Below are 24,544 nucleotides of genomic sequence, written 5' to 3' on the forward strand. Positions count from 1 at the left end.
AATGTCTAGACCTGAGTTGATCCTCAGATTTTTGTTTGGAGACTACTTGTTGAAGGATAGCAAAGAGCTCTAAGAGGATGGACCTAGCAATACTCTGAGAGTATCTTTTAGTAATTACCCAGTTCTTTTCTTAAGGGACCTAAGGTCATTTACTCAAATGAGTATGCATTAGGTAAGGGGATTATCCAGAAGGTTTGAGGATTGTTGAATTCAACGTCAAAACTAAAATTGGAGGGGAGGGGAAGCGGTGGGGGAAAAATGCAGATAATGTAATTGAATAATAATAAAATAATTTTTTAAATAAATAATATAATATAATACAATATAATAAATAAAAAACTAAAATTGGTACCCTGAGACCCAACTAATTCAATAGTCCCCCTAAAGCCAGAGGGATCCAGATAAAAAATGGGAGTTTTGGCCTGAATCTGGCCCACAGTACTTCAAAGACAACCTTGTGCCCCACCCCCAGTGGTCTTTTCCAAGATCTCCCAAAGTATTATTAGAATGCACATCCCTGGTAATTGGCAGATCTTTATATTAGTTTCTTGTCCTGTATATAAGAGCTATCAATTATTGCCACCCACAAAGATTTAAAGAAGAGAGAAGAGGTAGTCTCTGGCATAGTCCCATATGACAGTCTAGTAACTATAAAAACAGGATGAATCATGGCCTATGACAGTGGATAACTGTAAACTTTACCAAACAATAAGCCCAAAGTTATGTGTTTTACCAGATGTGGTATTTTTCTGGAGCAGGTTACATAGCCTTCAGTGTGAGGTACATAGCCACTGAAATGGAGAATGTATCCATTTTAATCACTTTCAGAAAGAAAATTCAAAATCAATTTAAATCCATGGGGAACAGACACCAGTAAACAATAGGCAGGGGTGCCCAACCTTTTGGCATCTCTGGGTCACCTGGGAGAAGAAGAGCTGTCTTTGGCCACCCATTAAATATACTGTGACAGGTAATCACAAAAAACATCTCATCATGTTTTAAGACATTTACAATTTTGCGTCGGGCCACCTTCATAGCCATCCTGGACTGCATGTGACCCGCGGGCTGCGAGTTGGATTCCTCTGCTAAAGTCTTAGTTGGAACTCTGTTAACTCTCTTGACCTCTGTCGTAATGTATTTGGAAGAACCCAACCAAGTCATAAGCTCAGAAATCCATTGTAAAAAATGGAAGAAGTAACCTGGGTCAGAATGAGGAGGGCCAGAAAGCACAGGAACTCCCAGGAAAAGGCGGCCCTGATCCCCAACCCTGCTGGGCCAGCACCTCTGTCTCATCTCCCTCCCAAAACTGTTACGATCACTTGTCAGAGGGAAAAGCCTAAGCATGCTTCAGGATGGTTTGTTTTGTGTTGGTATGGATTAAAAAATGGGCTGCAGTTTAGTGCAATGCAGCTCAGGAGCAGTGGCAAGGGGGAATTCTCCCAGTGGGCAGAGCTCTGGGAAACATGCCTGGTCATCTTTTGTGTGAAAAGAGGTGTAGCCCGAGGTGAGAATATACATGGGCTCATTTGCATCTGGACAAAGTGTTCTAAAGATGCTTGTTTATGAATTAAAGCAACGAGAACAAAGCTTGAAGATCTCTATATCATAGATGAACACCCACCAGAGAACTTCTTCCACAATATAATCTGATGGACAGAATGACTCTACTGGTTGATAGTGAAATCTACATAAAGTTGTCTTGGCCAAAGAACCCCTCTTTCAACAAGGGAAGTACAGCAACAATATATTATTACAGAATAATATACTGGTCCAGTTACTGCAGTCACTAAGAAAATGCTGAACTGACAGAAAAGTTTAATGCCTTTTAAGGACTTAGCCAAAGGATGAATCAGATGATTATACCCTGAAAGTATGAGGCACCAACCTCTAGACACAGAATGTACCCTAAGTTAATCACCATTGTCTAGTGTTTGCTCCCAATCAGTAGGATGTCACAGAGTGCATACGATCAACAAAGCTTAAAATATTTACTCTCTGACAGAGAAAACTTTGCCTACATTTAGTGTGGAATACCTAGTCTAGAAATAAGTCAATATAAAAATGAACACTTGAATTAAGATTATGTTACCACCAAGCAGTGGGGAAGGAGCCTTTTCAATAAAAGGTGCTATTTACATTGAATAATGATATGTAAAAAGTTATTCCTGACCTTGACCTTAAACCATGTACAAAAATCAATTTCACCTAAAAGTTAAATGAATTAAGTTTCTTGAAAATAACATGGATGTTAAGAAAGATTAAAAAGAAAACTAACCACTAACAAAAACAATAATCAGAAACAAATAATTGATAACTTGGACTTCAATAAAATTCTGATATTCTGATTTTCAAAAGATATCATTAATAAAGAGGGAAGACACACAGTGGAAGAATACAGCTGCCATCCATAGAACTAACAAAATACTCTAGTTCTTTCAAATACAGATAGATAGGTAGATAGACAGATCCAATAACAATAGAGGCAAGACACTATGAAAGACATTTCACAAAAGAGTATATGCAAATAACCTGGTCACATAAAGTGTGCTCCACTTCATTAGTCATCAGTAACATACATAATTAAAACATAATAAACTAGATTGGCAAAGTTAAAAAGACTCAAAGTGTTGTTGAGGACATGGAGCAACTGGAAGCCCCATCTTCTGTTTGAAGTGTAAATTGGCACAACTTGAAATAGTATGTACTAAAGCTGAACTTACACATACCTTGTGACCCAGCAATTTTCATTCTTCCATCTGTAGCCTCCCAAAATATATGCAAATATATACATACACACACAGATATGCATCAAGACACTGGTACACTAAGGTTCCATAGCCCCATGCTGGAAAATAAAACCTGTGTACTAAAATAATAAATACTATTGAGTAATGAAAATGTATAATTAAAGAATACAGACATGAGTGAATATATGCTATGTAGTTCTATTTACCTAAAATTTCAAAACCAGCACAATTTATCCTTTAAAAAAATCAGGATATTGGGTAGGGTATGTGTCTGGGCAGCTTCTGTTGGGTTGGTAATGTTCTATTTCTTGATCTGAAAGAGGGGTTACATAGATGTGTTCACTTTTCTCTACAAATGTTACAGTTCTTTCAAGTTTTTAAAAGGGATAACCCACAGAGGGACAGGGCATTGGGGATGAGAGGTCATGAAATGATTTTTTGGAACACAGTCAGAGAAAGTATCTTCCAGGAGAGCATATTTTAACAGTGACCTGAACGAAGCGAGGAGGAAGCCGTGTGAAGCCACGTTAAAGCTGAGAAGAATATTGCAGGTGGAGAGAATATCAGTGCAAAGGCTTTGAGATGGTATCTATTTGATTAGCATCCAAAAGGTCAACTGGGCTTGAGTAGAGTGAGTGAGGAGAGCAGCCACAGTCCAACTGGCTGGGCACGTATTAAGCTACTGAATGAAGACTTATGTTTGCATTGATATTTTTAGTCCTAGCATAAATGTTCTTTGTTATCTATCTATTAAATGTACACAGCACATTGTAAAATGGCTTTAAAAAACCTATCGACTTGCCTTAGAAAGAACAGATTTAATGTGAAAATAATCAGCCCTGGCCAGTGTGGCTCAGTGGATTGAGCACCAGCCTGCAAACTGAAAGGTCACCAGTTGGATTCTCAGTCAGGATACATTTGGGTTGCGGGCCAGGTCCCCAGTTGGGGGCTTATGAGAGGTTACCAATTGAAGTATCTTTCACACACTGATGTTCTCTCCCTCTCTTTCTATCACCCTTCCCATTTCTGTAAAAGTAAGTAAATAAAACCTTTAAAAAATGAAAGTAATCAATTTGCTCATTTTAAGAATTGAGTCCATTCCCATTTCACTCAGTCATTAAAGTTTTGTCTGTCCTATACAATTTCTGATGAAGACTGAAACCATCAGTCAATCAAGAAAACAGTTAGGCTGAGAAAACAAGTGTTAATAAAAGCATAATGCAAAGAATGTCCAGAAGGTATCCATCCATGTAATATGAAAAATAGAGACATTTATCAAAAAAGACACAGGACACAAGAAACATTGTACATAGGGTAATGACACTTCAGTCCCCTTCAAAGAAGGTGCCTTGGGACTTCACATAGTTTTTTCAATCACCATCAGCTGCCCCATTGTATTTTCCTGAATCTCATTGATGGTCTGGAATCTCTTCCTTTTTAAAGGTGATTTATAATTTTGGGAAAAGCAAGAGGTCACAGGGCACCAAATCTGGGCTGCGTCACCTAGGTGATTTGGTGTTTCATCAAAAAACTCTGCAAGAGACACGATGCATGAGCGGGCACATTGTTGTGATGAAGCTGCCCATCACCAGTTACCAACAGCTACTGCCTTCAGAATCTTCTGAATAGTTTCCATGGAAAAATGTACAAGCTTAACACAAACATTTGAAGCAGATTCATTGCTCTATTTGCTCAGTATTTTTGAGTGAGAAGGCCACACAGTACACATGCTCACTCAGTGAAACCCACTGACTAGTACAGTGAAGTTGTCATTGTTCACACATGCACATTCCAGACCACTCTCCTTGGCTGCCAGCTTATATCAATGTTGTGCAAATCATTCTCGTTACATTAATAAGGGCTGGGCTTTTTCCAGATGCTGATGTTCATACACCGATTATTTATAAAAAAAAGTTAAATGCACATTTTATATATACATATGAAAGGTTTATGCAGAGATAATGCAAGACTGAAGGTGTGATACCACCAACAATGAAAAAAGAACAAAAGAAAGTCATTCTTTAAAGGGACATATTTTTTCTTAAAGACATAATCTATTCTAGCCATGTCCATGAGAGCAGATGATGAGATTTGAGACCACTGCAACTTATTCTCAGATAGCAAAAAGGTACTTTCAATGTTTTATGAGAATTTCGACATACCACCTATAACTCTGTGAGAATTTTTCTTTTCTAATTTAAAAATAATAGCATGAACATCACCACCAGCAACAAACAACACATTCAAGAACATTAAAATAAAAATTCAAAGCCTGCAATCCATGCAGAAAGCTTTCCTGAGAATTGTGAATGACCTACAATGAGTCTGCATCCCTGCTGTCTAGAAAGAGTTGTTCAAAAGCAGGAGGCACTAAACTTCAAATAAAATCATAGAACTCCTTGAACCTTCTCTTTATTACTGAGTCTCTGTTAAATGGCTGTCAATCTTGTAGACAGTGATTGTCACTTCTATTGGTTCACAGTCAGCACTGGCTGGAAGAGTTTTGCAGCCACACTAGGGCCCATAACCCATCCCCTGTCTCCCCTTATAATTTATTTTCACCCCAGCAGGCAGCATCTCACAATGTCATCCATTTGTTAAGCAGCTTGTACTTTTCCATTCAATCTACTTTAGAGATGGCTCTTATAAGCAAGTCTGTGAATCACAGGTAATGTACCCTGAAAACAGAAAAATATATTTAAGAGCAGCAGGTACTATCTGAATTGACTGCTGGGGTGACTTGACCTGTGTTGCAAAACCTCTGGGAGTGGTGATGGGCCATGGGCTTATGTGGCTCCCAGGACATCAGTAGGAAGGCCACCACAGTCATAAAATCTTTGAAAGATCGTGAGAGATGGAAGATGTGCAACCAAAGGCAGTGCAGAAAGCAAACACTGCATTTCCCATTATTTACCATAGAATAAACTAGCTAGCATAAATAAAATATTCCAATCATCCTCACAACAGGAGTCAACTATGTTTTAATCAATTTTTATTGGTATATATATTCTAATGGGATTTTTGTCCCTTTTTGGGAAGGGAAGATAAGTAGCTGTGTTTATTCAAAGATGGATCAGACTGTAGTCAGTATCTTACTCCTCATCAGTTTTCATTTAAAAATTTCAAATAATATAGTTTTTCAGAATAGGTTTTTTTCCAAAATTTGGAATATAGATCTCATTTTATAAGTCTATAGTGACAAAATTAATTCCTAGAAGTCTATTGTTTACATAGCTGGAGAATAAAGCCTTATTTTTGCCCTCTCTCTTATGAATGTGGGCCAAAAGTTGGAAATGCTTTACATACTCTACACTTGATCTGAAAGGCCGAGAAGTGATCTCTTTACATATTCTACGTGGCCTTGTGCATATTTTTAGGTTGATGGGATAATAATAAAACCACGTTACATTTTTATAGCATATGTTTATTTATAATGTGTTAAGATACATTGGTGTTTTAGGGTTCTTAGGATATAATCCTAGCAGTGGAATTGCTGGGTCAAAAGGCAGTTCCATTTCTCGTTTTCTGAGGAAATCCCATACTGTTTTCCACAGTGGCTGCACCAGTCTGCAATATCACCCACAGTGCACTAGGGTTTCCTTTTCTCCACAACCTTTCCAGCCCTTGTTGTTTATTGCTTTGTTAAGGATGGTTATTCTCACTGGTGTGAATTGGTACCTCATTGTGGCTTTAATTTGCATCTCTTTGATGGCTACCAATACTGAGTGTCTTTTCATATGTCTCTGGATCCTCTGTATGTCCTCCTTGGAGAAGTGTCTGTTCAAGTTCTTTGCTCATTTTTAATTGGGTTGCTTGTCTTCTTAGAGTGGAGTTATGTGAGTTCTTTATATGTTTTGGAGATTAAACCCTTGTCTGAGGTATCATTGGAAAACATGTTTTTCCATATGGTTGGTTCTCTTTTCATTTTAATGCTGTTTTCTTTAGATATGCAGAAGCTTTTTATTTTGATGAGATCCCATTTGTTTATTTTTTCTTTATGTCCAATCCAAAAGAACCTATGCACCCCAATGTTCATAGCAGCACAATTTATAATAGCCAAGTGCTAGAAGCAACCTAAGTGTCCATCAGTAAATGAATAGATCAAAAAACTATGGTACATTTACACAATAGAATTCTATGCAGCAGAGAGAAAGAAGAAGCTCCTGCCATTTGTGACAGCGTAGATGGAACTGGAGAGCATTATGCTAAGTGAAATAAGCCCGGTGGTGAGGGAAAAATACCATATGATCTCACCTTTAATTGGAACCTAATAAACAAAACAAACAATCAATCAAAATATAGCCAGAGACACTGAAATTAAGAACAAACTTAAGAACAGTAACCAGAGGGGAGGGGATAATGGGGGGGTAAGGGGAAGGGTTTACAGGAACAATTATAAAGGACATGCGGACAAAAACAAGGGGAGGTGGAAACAGGGGAGGAAGGTGGGGATGGCTGGGGTGGTGGTGAGGGGTGGGGGGGAGTCAGAAGACTGTACTTGAACAACAATAAAATTCAAAAGTATTTAATAAAATAAAAAGGTAATACTAAAAAAAATAAAATAATATATGCATCCCTAAAAAAAAGAAATGTGTTGAAATGTGTAGACTGTGAGGTTAAAAATTCAGAAAGAATTATCTCCATTTATACAGGTTAGAAAACAGTCATGGCCAAGCTAATAATTGGCCTGAGGTCACATTTCTTTTTACCATACAGATTGGTACAAAAGTAGATTTACAGTTGAGTTTGTTCTTGTATTATTATTTATTAAATATTGTCTTATTTTCCATACAAACAACAGTGAACCTACTTTTGATCCATCCTGTATGATACCCATATAAATATAGTCTAGAGAACTAAAACTAAAGCCTGCTTAGAAGAAATTCACTGGCTTTCAACATCCATGTCAAGAACGGCTGCTGACTTCACAAGAAAGTCAGAGGAAGACATCCTGGATTGATGCGAGAGTTCTGTGTCAGAAACAATTGGTGTGATGTTAAGTTCCTTGTTCTTTTTCTTCACCATGAAATATGATAACTTCCACTTATAATTCACCTCATAGGAAGATATAAGCCACCCCCCAAAAGAAGAAAAGTCACTATAATATAGACACCACCACTGTATGATAAACTTCAAAATTACCAAGATACAAGATAGTAGTTGTTCTCATGATTAAAAAAATGATAATTATGTGACATAATAGAGATGTCAGCTGACACAATGGTGGTAATCACATTGCAATATATAAATGTATCAAATCAATACTTTGTACACATCAAACTTACACAATGCTATATCTCAATTATTAACTCAATTAAAAATGAAAATATAAGTACCTCGCATATATAAGGTCACTACAGTATTGGAACAAAATTTTTCTACAGACCTTCAGAAGAAACTACTGTCTTCTGACGTATCAGCAGTTATAAATACTCTAAAATGGTCAACCAAGAGAGTGAGACATTCAGTTAATGTGGCAGAGTCTTCTCATCTGGAGGAGGAAGGGCGATGAAATTTCAAGAATGCAGTACTCACGAAGGATGGCGTGTGGTAAAGAGAAACAAAGGAAGCCAGAAAAGAAGGAACTCTCTTCCTCCTACCTATTTCTATCCTTTTCTCTTGGGATAATGGGATAATGATTTGTAGTTTAGAGAACACTATTCTCTCACACTCTTTGGCTATTAAAAATAAAGTCCCTTCTCCTTCCTAGTAAAGCAATGCTTTGCTTTCCTGGTATTTTGATAGGTACTTTCAAAATAATGTGTTCAAGGGATGTTTTCTTCCATGTATCATTTTGATACCTGTATGTCCATAAGCCTTACCCCATTAATGAAATCACTATATATGCACACAGACTCAGAGACACATCTCTCAGTACATAGGCATGCTTAGGATACTTGAGTATTTACCAATAAATGTCCTGATTTATTGAAGTCTACTAGAGAGGTTCAGAATGTCAGGCTTAAAAAATTACTCAATTTAATGCATAAACTATTTATTTTATTTTTGTTTGTAATATTTTGAATAGCTGAATATTTTTCTTGACTAGCAAAAGAAGCTCAATTTCAGTACGTACTGTTAACAGGACATTCACTGTTTCTTCAAGAATAAAAACACTGTTATAGTTTCTTGTTAATTGTCAACTTTTGTATAAATGTTTCAATAAAAAGTAATGTTTACAAAGGTAACATATAAAACTTATAAAAGTCAAACAGCAAAATGAAAACAAAAGAAGGAGCAATAAAAATGCAAAATAGTCTGTATTGAAATAATTAAAATAAAAACTTTATAGGATCCCTCTAAAGGAATATGTTTCATTATCAAAGGAAGAGAAAATACAGGGTCTGGCACAAGTAATGCCCCTTTTTTATTACAAAATCTTTAACTACAAAATCATAAGCATGTAATTCTGTAACATAACAATATCATACTTAACCATACTATATGACATTTTGGGTGAAATGTTTAAATTAAAACTATAAATTATTACACCCGTATTATTACCCTACCAACCACATTGACGCAGGCCTTACTTTTGCCAGACCCTGTATATTAATGAAGAATTTAAAAATAATGCCTAACTACAAAAAAATGTACAACACCTCAGATTTACCTAAAACACAAAAAACAGTTGACATACTTTTAAAATGACACATGCAGATTAATTTACTTTTTATCTATTAGAGCTCTTCAAATATTACACACATTCAAAATTCCTATTTAAATTTGATACAATTACTGTCTTTTAAATATCAAATAGCGTTTCATAATTTTATACTGGGTAAAAGATGTTTTGACTTCCTGCTTCCCACTAGGCTTGCTAAGATGTCTTGGCACTTCAGTTTTGGCGAGTTGGCCAGGGTGATGTAAGAAAAGACTAGAATATAAGGGCTCTTAGGGAAGAAAGTACTTATGGTCAAGTATAGAAAGCTGGCAAAACCATCAACAATTAGTATAGTATTTCATTATTGCTTAATGACTTACAAGAGAGATGAAAGGCTTAAGTGTTACTTGCAAATGACCATGGATAGCTTATTTCACCGAACAAAGCTGTTCAAATATGAGGTGATGTGCCTTAGACTGGTTTTCTTCTTTTTTTTAAAAAAAGTATTTACTTATTTTTAGAGAGAGGGGGAGGGAGGGAGAAAGAGAGAGAAACATTGATGTGGGAGAGAAACATCAATTGGTTGCCTCTAGCAAGCCCCAACCACGGGCATGGCCTGCAACCACGGCCTGTGCTCTGACTGGGAGGTGAACCTGTGACCTTTTGGTTTGCAGAGGTCAGAGGGCTAGATCTGTTTTCTTCAAAGTCATGTTTTATGCACATGTCTCTTTTTAATTTTGAAAATACATTTAATCACAAATCTCCTAAATCTTTTTTGCAATAAATCTAAAACTGAAATGTTCTTTGCTATTGGTTTTCTCTTATTATTTTTGAACAACATACTCTGAAAATTTGAATGTCACACATTCAGTAAGAAAATATGCCTTATGTAATTTTTTTGGATGGAGAAGTACATATTCTCAAGCATCAATAGGGAAAAATGTCAGTATGCTAATGACTTTAACTATTAGAAGAGACATTCATTTAAATCATTGTGTATAAAAAGATCCTTACTTTGTTATTTAATATATTTTGAAAATATTATTATGTTTGCTTCATTCACTGAAATTAAGTTCTACAAATAGCAGCTGACTCTTTCATTTAATCAGAACCAAATTACTAATCTCAGTATTAATGGTTAGCTTTGACATGTTTAAAAAGGGTAGAAGGTACTTAATAGACCTGTCTTCAACCCTGAAATGAGCAACTGTTCAGGGAAATGAAATTGTTGAAAGATACATTTTTTTCTGTGAATCTGTGAAATATAATATAATTATTCTCTTTTAATGAGTCTCTCAGTGAGGAACGATATTTCAGAGCTTGAACAGGTAAAATATAATGATGATTGGAACAGCTTTGTAAATAAAAGGAAGAAATGAGATTGTTATTTTGTACCATATTATGGGATAATTAGAATAACAGTGTGGCATTCATCAGGCATTTGAACTTTCTCAAAAAAACTCCCTAGGGCTTATTTAAATTAGTCATGTTTATCCACGGAGATTTTTAGTCTTATTTCAAATAACTGTCACCTTGTCACATTCAGGCCTCAATCTTTAAGCTTATTCTGATTAACAGCTGTAACTTACAGGAGCCAATAGACCCTTCCTAAAACAACCCCCCTTCCCTGAGTTCGTAAATCCACAACCTACCAAAAGAAGAGCCATAGAAATGTTTAATGTTTTTAACATTAATGAGCCAGCTTTAACATTAAGAGCCAGCTTAATGTTTTTATTAAGCCAGGAACATAATTATTTAACGTGGAGAAAATGGTGATCTTTATGAATCTCTATTGATTTCCACAAAAACAGAGTTGGCTGGATACTGTCCAAGAAGCTACCATTTATATGTTAACTAGCTCTATGTGTACAAAAAGAAAAATAAAGACTATTCATGAAAACAACATTCGCAGCAATAGAACTCCAATGGTTAGTTGCCTTGGTTAACTCAAAATCATACAGCTCAAAGAAAATTTAAATAGTAGATAGTGGAATGTGACTTTTTTAGGTCTACCTTTGCTCACTACTGGATCCTCTGGCACATCTGGTAGTTAGAAAAACGTGTGCAAGGAGAACAAGGTGCTAGATTGTGGTGGTTTCATACCATGCATGAAGGTTACCAGAAAAAAAATAACTTAAAAATAGAGGCAAAATAGAAGTCTAATATCTCTCCTTAGTAGAACTTGAAATCTCTGCATAAGATGTCATTCCACAAGATGGTACAATTGAAGTTTAATTCTTACTGAGGTCATACTTTTTCTTGTTTAGTATTTTCTGTCTTGGTGAAAACACAGCTTTTAATAGCAACAGAAAAAAATGAAACTATGATTTATGTTTAACAACTTATGCAGTTGATTTCATGTGTTTATCACGTGTTTTATTATTTTAAAAAATCCTCCCTAATTTGTTGTCTTGTCTTCTGATTTTAGTGCAAATTATTTTAAGTTCCCTGGGACACATTTATTACATGAGCTTCAAATCATCACCCTCAAGTGGCAAGATTACTATAAGGCTTTATGGAACTTCTATGTACAGTCTTATATTTGGAAACTTCATGCAACTGATATTTGAAAGCATGCTTTAGGAGTGTTATTTAATTAGTTGAGGCTAGTATACCAACCAACATTTATTTAACTTGAAAATATGTTTTATATTTCTACCACTGAATGATTTAAATTTACTTAAATTTATAATTCAGTCTTAGTCTGAGTAGATGATGACTTGCCATTATTTAAACAGACTCAGGACTGGATACAATGTCACAGAATCAAATAAGATGGTTGTTTTATCGTTGTTATTGGACATCAACATTGTAGAGAAAATGTCCCATTAAAACATTTTATTTTTTCATCCTTCTCTGAAGTTACAGTTAAAATCAATAGCTAGAAATGTAGCAGTTCTCAAAACAGTATTAGCATTTTGAAAATAAAGTATTTTTCTTCAGAAGTCAGAGGGGATACTAGCTAAGCCTTAATTTAAAACCTCAAGTAAAAAAATTCCTTTTCTTCTTCCCTTGCATCTAATAAATTGATTGCCAAACCATATATTTTTCAATATGTGACTGCCACTAAAAACTCTTTTTTTCTCAAGCTTTCCCAGATTCATCAGTGAAATCAAGGTGCTCATTCTGCTTTTCCTACCTGCCTGTTCTTTGGAATTTCTCCATGTTTCTAATTTTAACTTATTTTCAAGAAAAAGGCCTTAATAACAATGATCTTATTTATGGGTTTATAATAGAATACCATTTTACCACTTAAATGACTACTTATCTGTTATATTACATCCAAAATGATTATGAGGCCTTATCAATTGTATGTTTCAAAAACATGCAACTATAATGTCATTTTGAGACATCTTCTTAAAGGTTACTAGCTAGCTAATGGTTGGATCTATTTTTAATACATGAATTTATCAGGATAGTAATACATTCATATATTTTTTTGTGAAATGAAACATCTCAAATGCCATGATCTTTTTTCAATAATTTTAACATCCAGGTATAATAATGCAGCATAAAATCATTTTCTTGTTTCTAAATTTAACTAATTTAATCACTGAATTTAAATGTTTGGAAATTCTTCTGCTTGCCATCACTTGAATGCCAAAAACATCATCTATAGTTTCAAAATGAATTTCACAGTTATATTTAGACACCTTAAAACACTGACTTCTAAATTACCCTAAATAGCCCACAGTAATATCTTGAACAGTTTATAATAATGGATGACAAATGTCCATTACTGACAAATTTCAGATAAGTATAACTTGTACAAGGTATAGAAAGGGTTGGGGTCTAACTATTTACATACTCTTTTTACATCTATCCAAGCAATACAACACACAGCACATACATTAACCTCAGCTCCTAACCATCCTCATTTTAAAGACATGATATCAAGACTTCTGGCCAAGATGGAAGCATAGGTGGAAACACTGTACCTCCTCGCAAAACCAAGTTTATGAATAACAAATATTTAAAAACCAGAATGCAACCAAAATAGAGAGAAAATTAAACTGTACTAAAGTTCAACAACAATGAACCATTCAGCCAGACAGGTAAGAGGGGCGGAGTCAGCGGCTGGCGGAGTGGGTTGGGCAGGAAAGATCGGCCTACCAACCCAGGTGCGCAGGCGGCAGCTGACAGATCCCAGGGAACACCTAAAGCTCCCGACCTCATATGTAACAAGCACAAACAGACCAAAACATTACGGCTCAAGCAGAACAGCTCAAAGCCCCAGAGACAATAAATATAAGCAACCAAGAGACAGCCAACCTATCAGATGCACAGTTCAAAACACTGGTGATCAGGATGCTCACAGAACTGGTTGATTTTACTCACAAATTAGATTAAAAAATGAAGGCTATGCTAAGTGAAATGAAGGGAAATGCACAGGAAAGCAATAGTGATGGGAAGGAAACTGGGACTCAAATCAAGAGAGTGGACCAGAAGGAAGGAAAAAACAACCAAACAAAAAACAATGAAGAAACAAGAATTTTAAAAAATGAGGAGAGGCTTAGGAACCTCCAGGACATCTTTAAACATTCCAACATCTAAATTATAGGGGTACCAGAAGGGAAAGAGGAACAGCCACAAGTGGAAAACGTATTTGAACAAATAATAAAGGAGAATTTCCCCAATCTGGCAAAGGAAATAGACTTCCAGGAAGCTAAGAGAGTCCCAAAGAAGTTGGACCCAAGAAGGAACACACCAAGAAACATCATCATTATATTAGCCAAGATTAAAATGAAGGAGAGAATCCTAGAAGCAGCAAGAGATAAGGGGACAGCCACCTACAAAGGAGTTTCCATTACACTGTCAGCTGATTTCTCAAAAGAGACCTTACAGGAAAGAAGTGGCTGGAAAGAAGTATTCCAAGTCATGAAAGGCAAGGACCTACATCCAAGATTGCTCTATCCAGCAAAGCTTTCATTTAGAATGGAAGGACAGATTTAAGCGCTTCTCAGATAAGGTCAAGTTCAAGGAGTTCATCATCACCAACCCCTTATTATATGAAATGTTAAAGGGACTTATCTAAGAAAAAAGAAGATAAAAAATAAGAACAGTGATAGGACAGCAAACTCACAGTTATTAACAACCAAACCTAAAACAAAAGCAAACTAAGAGGTCAGCTAGATCAGGAGTGGAAACATAGAAATGAAGATCTCAAGGAGGGTTAGCAACAAGGGAGTGGGAGGAGGAGGGGAAGAAGGTACAGAAAATAAGTAGTATAGATGGTAGGTAGAAAATAGATGGGGGGGACAAGAATAGTACGGGAAATATAGGATCTAAAGAACTTGTGACACATGGACACAAACTAAAGGGGGGAAGTGAGTGTGCAGGGTAGAGGGGAATGAAGGTGGGGAAATGGAACAACTTGTAATGGCATAATCAATAAAATATATTAAAAAAACAAAAAACAAAACAGAAAATAAATAAAGACATGATATCAGAGATAATAACCATATTTATCTTCCGAGGCAAAAGGAATTCAAACTTTGCCATGCTTTCATGGATACCAACTCATTTATCCTCTTTAATCACGTTGACCTAAATTGACATTTCTTCCCTACTTCTTCAGAGTTTAAAAAAAAAATAACACTAATGAAGTCATTTAATGTAGAGAGACTCTTTGACAACCAATCAGATACATAGTGTTTCCCCTCTGGCTCCTAGAAAGACTCAGGGTTTTGGTCTTCACTAGCACAGTGTGCAGACATCAAACAAGGTAGGGTGCGGGCATGCCCAGTTAAAGCGTATGTGGAAAACTTATCCTTAGGGAATGGGTACATAGCATATTTTATGCAAGATGATGAATGATAAAAATATAGTTTACACTAAGTATTCAAAATCAGGGCTATGCAAATTATATGCAGTGAGGGAAGCTGAAATACCAGCCTGCTGCAATTTTCCACACTTTAATAGTTTTTTGTTCTACCTTCAATTTCTGCCATATCCAGTGTACCTCCTGTATTATTGTTTAGTTTTGGTTTTTACTCTATTTTTACTTACACAAACTTATTTTAAAGATTCAATTTAGATTATATGTATTTTTATAAAGCATTCCTTACTATAAAGAAAAAAACTCAAATAGTAAATTCAAAAACTATTAAATTTTCTTTATCTCTGTACTGCTTAATCTTCCACCAGTGGAGCACCTGCTACACTTTGGGAAATTCTGCCCAAATTAGAGAATTATCACTGGTAAATGGGAATTACATTATTAAAAATTTCATGGAGATGTTATATATTACTTAAAAACATACTTTTGTATGACTGGTACCTGTCCAGCTCTGTCCATAGGTGGGGTAGACAGTCAACCAGTTAATGAGGTTTTAAGCAGGAAGTCCAGCTGCTCCCGGAAGTACCTCCCTTAGCTTCTGGCAAATATTTGAAACTATGGCATGAATGCAATTACTTTCACTCAGTGGTTTACAATTTTTTTAAGCCGTCAACCTCTCCACCCCCCAAATGAAGCAATATTTTAAAAAGCAGTAAATGAAAAAGAAAATTGGAATTATATTTGTAAAAATATATTTTGAAGGTTTAAATTGTTTATGAAATAATGGAGTATTTTTGGTTGGAGACAGCGGCAGTGTCACAGGCACCTAGTTTTCACTGATTTGTTTGTTTTTCATTGGGCAGTATTTGGAATATTCTGATTTCAGTACTGAAAAATAGAATAGTTGGATTGCTATCTTCAGAAATGAAAACCATTTGAGTGCCCTGGCTGGTGTAGCTCAGTGGATTGAGTGTGGGCCTGTGAAACAAAGGGTTGCTGGTTCAATTCCCAGTCAGGGCACATGCCTGGGTTGCAGGGACACATGAGGGACACATGAGAGGTAAACACACATTGATGTTTCTCCCCCTCTCTTTCTCCTTCCCATCCCTCTCTCTAAAAATAAATAAATAAAATATTAAAAAGAACATTTGAGTAACTAAAAACTGCTCAAAGTTTTAAGAGATCCTCACTTCTTGGTTAAAAAAAATTCTTCTAAAAGGTGTCTTTTTAATACAGTTTAACTTTTTCAGTACAAATGTATGATGTGATGTTATTGTACTTGCTATTTCATTCAAATGATCCCTTGAAGTTTCAAATAGCCAAATATGTTTTCTTCTGCATACTTAACTAAAATTTCTTTCAATTTCATTGCTGGTCCTTAAATTGCAGTTCTGAGCATGTTTATATTACAAATCTGTGACAAAACAGACTCGTACAGGCCTGTTATTTTTGGAGCTAGTTCACTAATGCAATTTCCTTATGAGCAAAAATTTTCTAGAAAGTGATTAGTATTTTCATTTAAAATATTAGCATTGTGACCTGGCTGTTGTGACTCAGTGGATTGAGCACTGGCCTGCAAACCAAAAGGTCGCTAGTTTGATTGCCAGTCAGGGCACATGCCCGGGTTGTGTGCCAGGTCCCCAGTATGGGGTGTGTGAAGGCAAGCACACACGGCTGTTTCTTTCCCTCTCTTTCTCTATCTCTCCAAAAATAAATACATAAAATCTTAAAAAATAAAAAACATATTACCATTGTCACTTGTTTTCATTTCCACTGGCTATCATGCTGTTTGTTGATTGTGACAAACAAAAGTATCTGAGCTTGTGGGCATTTTATTTATTTTTTTAATGCTTATTATTTTTATTTTTTATATATTTTATTTTATTATGCCATTACATTTGGTCTATTTCCCCCCTTCATTCCCCTCCACCCTGCACACCTCTCCCTCATCATTCCCCCCCCTTTAGTTCATGAACAGGTGTCTCAAGTTCTTTAGATTCTATATTTCCCATACTATTCTTACCCTCCCCCTATCTATTTTCTATCTACTGTCTATGCTACTTATTTTCTGTACCTTCTCCCCCCCTTCTCCTTCTCCCACTCTCCTGTTGCTAACCCTCCATGTGATCTTCATTTCTATGGTTCACTCCTGACCTAGCTGTCCTCTTAGTTTGCTTAGTTTGGTTTTAGGTGTGGTTCTTAATAACTGTGAGTTTGCTGTCCTTTCACTGTTCATCTTTTTTATCTTCTTTTTCTTAGGTAAGTCCCTTTACCATTTCATATAATAAAGGCTTGATGATGAACTCCTTGAATTTGATCTTGTCTGAGAAGCCCTTGATCTCCCCTTCCATTCTAAATGAAAGCTTTGCTGGATAGAGCAATCTTGGTTGTAGGTCTTTGGATTTCATGACTTGGGATACTTCTTTCCAGCCCCTTCTTGCCTGTAAGGTCTCTTTTGAGAAATCCACTGACAGTCTGATGGAAACTCCTTTGTAGGTGACTGTCCCCTTATCTCTTGCTGCTTCTAACATTCTCTCCTTCCTTTTATTTTTGGCTAATATAATGATGATGTGCCTTGGTGTGTTTCTTCTTGGGTCCAACTTCTTTGGGACTCTCTGAGCTTCCTGGATTTCCTGGAAGTCTATTTCCTTTGCCAGATTGGGGCAGTTCTCTTTTATTATTTGTTCAAATAAGGTTTCCACTCATGACTGTTCCTCTTCTCCTTCTGGTACCCCTATAATTTGGATGTTGGAACATTTAAAGATGTCCTGGAGGTTCCTAAGTCTCTCCTCATTTTTTTGAATTTCTGTTTCTTCATCCTTTTCTGTTTGGTCATTTTTTCCTTCCTTCTGGTCCACTCTCTTGATTTGAGTCCCAGTTTCCTTTCCATCACTATTGCTTTCCTGTGCATTTCCCTTCATTTCACTTAGCATAGCCTTTATTTTTTAATCTAATTTTTTTAATCTAATTTGTGAGTAAAATCAACCAGTTCTGTGAGCATCCTGATCACCAGTGTTTTAAACTGTGCCTCTGATAGGTCGGCAATTTCTTGTTCGCTTAGATTTATTGGCTCTGGGGCTCTGAGTTGTTTTGAGACATGTTTTGATCTGTTTGTGCCTGTTACGTATGAGGAGAGGTGCCTTAGGTGTTCCCCAGGGCGGGGCCACCCAGGTCTCTGGTTTGTGACCCTGTATGTGGGTGTGGGGGTCAGAGAGGGAGCAATGGCGGCCCTCTCAGCTCACCCCTAACTGTTTATCTGAGCGCAAAAGTGCGAGAGCCGCCACCCTGCGCCGGGGCCTGCGTGGTCTGTCTCAATGCACATCTCTTCACTGGTTTATCTGCACACAAATGGGTGACCTCAGACAGCCAGCTGTGCCGCACCTTCCTGTAGCTACCCCGCACCTGGGATCCGCGCCCTTGGCTGCTGGGGGATCATTTTTGCCCGACCTGCTACGCTGCTGGCTTCGCCCCTCTCACCGGTTTAGCTGAGCGGTTCGTTATTTTTGGACTCTGTATTATTCGATTTTCTGTGGTTTGGTTGTGTTTATTATTGTTAAAACTTTGTTGTTTTTAGATTTGGTTGTGCAAGGAAGCAAAGTGTTTCTACTTACGCCTCCATTTTGGCGGAAGCCTCTCTTGTGGGCATTTTAATTGCATATCATCTCCATGTGCTGTGGGGTAATGCAAAGTACCCATCAGCTTAATTATCCTAATTTAATATGTAAAGATATAGTTTTAAATGACAATTGCAGAACTACAGACTCTCCAGTTAATGTAACATTTATTTACTAATTTACATCTGTATATGTATACTTACAGATGAATATATAAATATATCTTTGGAATCTACTGAAAATCAATTTCAGTAGCTTCAAATCATTTTCTATCAATTGAAAATAAGGGGAGGAGGAGCAGGAGGAGAGGAGATTGTTTTTGACTGATAATAATTTGAATATCTGAGAGTACTTAATATAAAAATGATTTTATTGGATATACTTTAGGATGTTTTTATTAGTTTTTTATTATTTCAAAATATGGCAATAATGAATATGATCCTCTGAGGAATTTTAGAGAACACCTGAAGAATTGCAGTTATAACTCAATAGAATACGTTTTGAAATATAATGGTTTAGCTGAAGGCCTTTATTTCTTTTAAAATGCAAATATCTCTACTTTCATCTGCAATCAGTCATTTATACATTAATGTGAATAAATTTATTAGACATCTTGCTGAGGCTCAGATTTAATTCAGAAGAGGGGGCAGCAAGGATGAACTCAGCAACTAAAACAAATGAGAAAGACTGATTATTCAGGCCAAAGATCACTGGAAACTTACCTTGCCTACCTTACAATTTTGCTTAAACACCTGCTGTCTACACATAATACACTCATTTGTATTTCCAGAGGAAGAGAGAAAACAACAGAAGACACACCCACTAAGAAAATGTCTATGGCCCTGACTAGTTTGGCTCAGTGGGTTGAGCACCACTGTCACCAAAAGGTTGCCGTTTGGATTCCCAGTCAGGGCACATGCCTGGCTGGGGACGTGTGAGAGGCAACTGATTGATGTTTGTCTCCCTCTTTTTCTCCCTCTATTACCCTGTCTTTAGAAATAAATAAAAATCTTTACAATAATCCAGGTGCACAGTGAATTAGATGAGTGTGAATATGAATATATTTCCAAATTATATCCAACCAAAAAAAAAAGGACTTAAATTAGTTACAGGCAGGCTTCTGTTGCTGCTCACACAGGGCCCTCAAAAACTGTAATTTCTACTGTTTATCTCCATGTTTCTGCTGCGAATAAGTATTCTTGAGTCATAAACCCTATAGCTTTTCACTTCCTATTTTCCCAAATTTATGAAAACCAGGTCCTATTGGTTCTGCAGTAGACGGCAAGAAGATAGAATTGGAAGAGATACTTTTTCCTGTGAAGTTATGAGCACTGATAGTCTATGGGATAGTTCTGGCTGATTTGTCTGTGCTTTATTCCAAATGTATATCCTTGAAAGAAGCTAACAGAAGGGAAGAGTGAGGCCAATAAATGGGGTATGTATGCAGCAGCTGCATAGGGGGGTACACACACTTGTTTGGTAAAGCACAGCTATGAGTCTTTGCACTTGAATAGCTCAGTGGCTATTGAACAGTTAGCAGTTAAGCATTGACAATCAATTCATATATGAAACAGTAATATCTACATGCAAAGGACATGGCAAGTACTGGTGTATAGTGACCGAATAGAAAAATCATTCTGGAAATCAGTATATATAATATTTAAAACTTTTGCAATTGCTATGTAATATATATGTACTAATTGCTTACCTAAGGAGACAGCCGAACTTTTCAACTTTGATCTTAGTATGGTCCTTGAACTAATTTTATTACTTAGATTAATAAATATTCCTAATTACATTCATTTTAAAATTTATACGCACATACCTACTCATTTTTTAATGTATTTCTCCTTTAAAAATATTTTCTCCATGTTACCATGTATTCATTCAGAGTATAAAGAATTTTAATTAATTTTGTATAAACTTGCATTAAATTATGCTACTTTTGAAATGATCTGATTGACTACTCAGATAAAAAGACAAATGCCATATAATTTAATTTATATTTGGAATCTAAAGAACAAAATAAGTGACCCAACAAAATTAAAACAGGCTCGTAAACACAGAGTGTATCCTGATGGCTGCCAGAGGGGAGGGTGTTTGGGGGACTGAATAAAATATGTGAGGGAATTAAGGACTATGCATGGGCATTTACAAAATAGTCACAGAGATATTAAGTATAGCAGAGGGAAGAGAGTCAACGACATTGTAATAACTGTGTATGTGCCAGGTGGCTACTGGAAATACAGGGGGAAACACTTTGTAAAGTATACGATTGCCTAACAGCCAGGCTGTATACTGAAAGCCAGTACAAAATAATATTGAAAGCATTAGATAAATAAATTACACTGCCTTTCAAGGTTTACCTCTTTAAGATTATCACCTACGCATTTAAAGGGGATGAAAAGCTTCTGTCACTGACAGGTTGTAACAAACACTTCTTTCCAGAGGATACCTAATACTTTCTCCACCAATCTGTGTCACCCTTGTAGTCACCAAATTTCACATAACAGAAGGCTCTACCTGATGCTGAAACTTTCATCAGGCACCTGAAGACATCAAAACATAAAGCTCTTTCACCATCAAGCCTACCAAGCACCCTCACATATTGTTTATTTTAAAAAATACTCATTATTCTGTTGGGTTCATAATAAGGCTATAAGAACTTCACATTTTGTCTTTACACTGAGCTCAGCCAGTATGTTTTCTTAGATGTCTGAATGGCAGCAGTGGTATTAGGTAGATTCTGGAAGGTAAAGAAATACTATGGATAATATATATAAATCATTTTGGCATAATCAATGATTAGAATACTACCAATCTGATACTTTTGTTTATAAAATCCACCGATGAGAGTTGGTTGCCAAGACCCAAAGTGAAATGTGTTACAATGCAGTTAAAAATTCTGAGCCACAGCTATTCTACCATATTTTGTTAGTCCTTTGCCCTCTATTCCCAAGTTTCCTAGTTGTTATTAGATGTCAGGAACAATAGCAGCAGATAACTAAGATGTATTGTGCAATATCTAAACATGCTATTATATATAAAATGTAGAACAATAGCTTAATATAAAATGCTTCATTGCCACGGCCTAACTGCACAAAGCAAAGAATAAAATACCTTCTAACACAACCTTAGAAAAGCATTAAGTAGGCCCTTTTTAGAGCAACTCAAACATTCTGACCCAGACAATAACACTCCAGAATTTAATGTACAATAGATACCGTATTATGTTCCACTGAATAGTCACACATACTTGTCTTCTGTGGGAAGATATCTATCCAAAGGAGAAAACAATTCATAAAAATATAGCCACTTTCTACATGATTGTAGAATATATTAAGATATAATTTAATCACACATGCATATCTGATACTATGAAAAATACAATTGTATAACTATATAGACTACAGTGCAGTGGAAAACTCTTTAATTGTAACAGAGACTTTGAAAGCAGACTAAGAGAAACTTAACAGATAGTGTTAGAAATCTTACCTTGACTTGCAAACTTCAGCTCTTTGGCGTCCGTGAGTGTCGTCCTTTTGTCGGCCCCTTTTTTCTCTATCCGGCGATGGCTTCTTCTTTTCTTAGACTCTCCCCAAAGATTGGATCCGCCATGCATGCTTGGTATATTCAAAATAGCAATTCCTTCCAGAGAGATGTTTATTAAATCTATCTGTACTCCGTCACACTGAGCAGTAAAAAAGAAAAGAACACACACAGTAAGATATTTTATCTTCCTTTCTTAATTTATCCTTTTGCATTTCTTTATCTTTTAATAAGAACTTTAAAATCCATCATCTTTTCTTTTCTAAATAAGCTTTTCAAGAACACTTAAATAGTTACCCTAAGTGTCAATATAAATAGAAAGCAGACACTCACATTAACCTTTTATTACTCATAGTCTTTAAAACTGATCATACTGAATCATCAGTGTCTCTGTGTTTACAGAAAACCTTTGGGAGGGAGGCACGTTAGTATTTGCATATATAACACATTATAAATTTCCACTGTGTTACAAATAGGTTGGTTCTGCGAAGTATGGTCAAATTTTAGGTCAAAATCTAAATGATTGCTTCCTACTTAAACCATACTATAAAGTAATATTAGGGTAAAGTGAAAAAACAAAATTCATAATTCATGGTCTCACTAAGAGACTGCTGAAAAAAGAAAAAGTACAAAACAGCAATAGCAAGAGCTCCAGATTACATTAGAGTGGCCAGGGATGATTTTCTGACCTAGATTAAGTTCTAAGTAACTGCATTGAAGGCAATGAGAGGCACAGTGGTCTAAACAAATACAGAGGACCAGGCAGGCTGAGAGCGGGTAATGCCAAGGGTAACAGGAAACGTAATCACCAATCCATCTTTACTCTATAGCTGCGGTAAAGATAAAAACAATAAAAACCATTAAACAAGCAGGTTTTTTATTTATCTGAAAAAATATGAAACTTTCTAACAGACTATGCCTTGTGAGATTTGAGTGTCCACTTTACATTTGAATTTTCTGTTCATTTCCACTGATGGACACGTGTGGAGAGTGACGAGGCTGTACTGCATTTTTGGAGTTGCTCGTTTGTTTTGAGTTTTCTGAAATGGTAGTAATTACAAATATATCCCAGACATTGTTCTCCAATGTCCTGTTATAAGTCAAGATGAGAATAGACATGTAAACATACAGTTTGTTTTACAAAGAATTTTGTTAGGGCTCTGTATTTCCTAACTTGAAGGATATCTGCAGTGAGATGGTTTTATATGTCATGTGTTATTAGAGAAAAGAAACCACTGTAGTAACTGTGTCATTTTCTTTCTCATGATGATCATGATTTCTGAACATAGAAGAAATACTGCTACCTCCAAATGAGAAAAACGAACACCAAACAAATAGAAAACCGCCCCCCACCACATTTTCCTAATCACACTGAACCCTAAACTGCATCTTGTTCACTGAAATATAAAACTGTGAAATAAAGCATCACATCTTGAGCCTACTTGGCAGGGCTAGGAACAAATTCTGGAGAAGGTGCCAAGTTTTCATTCAATTTGTTTCAATGAGGGTGAAACCAAGGTCTGGAGGAGGCCATTTCTCCCTCGGAGAAATGAGCGATTTTTTCCTTCCTTTTCATGTATTAAATGAAGATGATTTCTTTTTACTAAAGAATTCTACTCATGTGTATACTCACTTACTGCTATATATTCTAGATAAACAGATATTAATTTCATAATTAAAAGTAATCTTGTGTAAATACCCTGCAGGCCGCAGTGAATCAAACACACACTGTGTGCCAGGCCTCCCACCGTCTTCAAGTGGAATGTACTGGCTGGATAATTAGATAGTACATATTTTTTAACCTTATTTGCATGCATATTATATCTTTTGCACACTGACAAGCAGCAGTAACAACAAAAGTCAGATTACCACAGGGAATTCCCACAAAGAAGTCTTCATTCCTTATAATTTGCAGCCTAAATTAAAATAATTTGATCTTTGACAAGGATGAAATGTCAAGCAGAAGGGGGTCCCCTACAAGCCATGGCCTGTGGCTTCTGAAATCTGCCTAATTTATGTCAGTCACTCCTTAATACATATTTAAGTATTACACGAAAAAGATGATAAATATGCAATCTGACACCTTTGGTATTTCCCTGCTGTTAATTTATAAAGGTCTGGTTTCCCCCAAACTGACTAAAATCATTTAAATAACAGAAGAATTGCAAAATAAACTGGAGTCCGGGCCTGGCTTCCATTTTCACTCAATATTGAACACAGCAGGTAGTACACTAAGACAATTATTTGACTA

At 36.1% G+C, this 24,544-nt stretch overlaps 1 protein-coding gene across 1 annotated transcript in view; it reads right to left on the reverse strand.

The window, feature by feature from the left end:
* Positions 1–24,544, reverse strand: part of DGKB (diacylglycerol kinase beta) — a 566,799-nt gene that overhangs the window by 146,974 nt on the left and 395,281 nt on the right. The window contains exon 21 of the mRNA XM_053655066.1: positions 22,240–22,435. Within this exon, the coding sequence (XP_053511041.1) occupies positions 22,240–22,435 (196 nt within the window). The remainder of the gene's footprint in view (positions 1–22,239; positions 22,436–24,544) is intronic.

This window comes from Artibeus jamaicensis, unplaced genomic scaffold, assembly GCF_021234435.1.
Source record: "Artibeus jamaicensis isolate MK-2021 breed Jamaican fruit bat unplaced genomic scaffold, CSHL_Jam_final contig_923, whole genome shotgun sequence".
Lineage (NCBI taxonomy): Eukaryota > Metazoa > Chordata > Mammalia > Chiroptera > Phyllostomidae > Artibeus > Artibeus jamaicensis.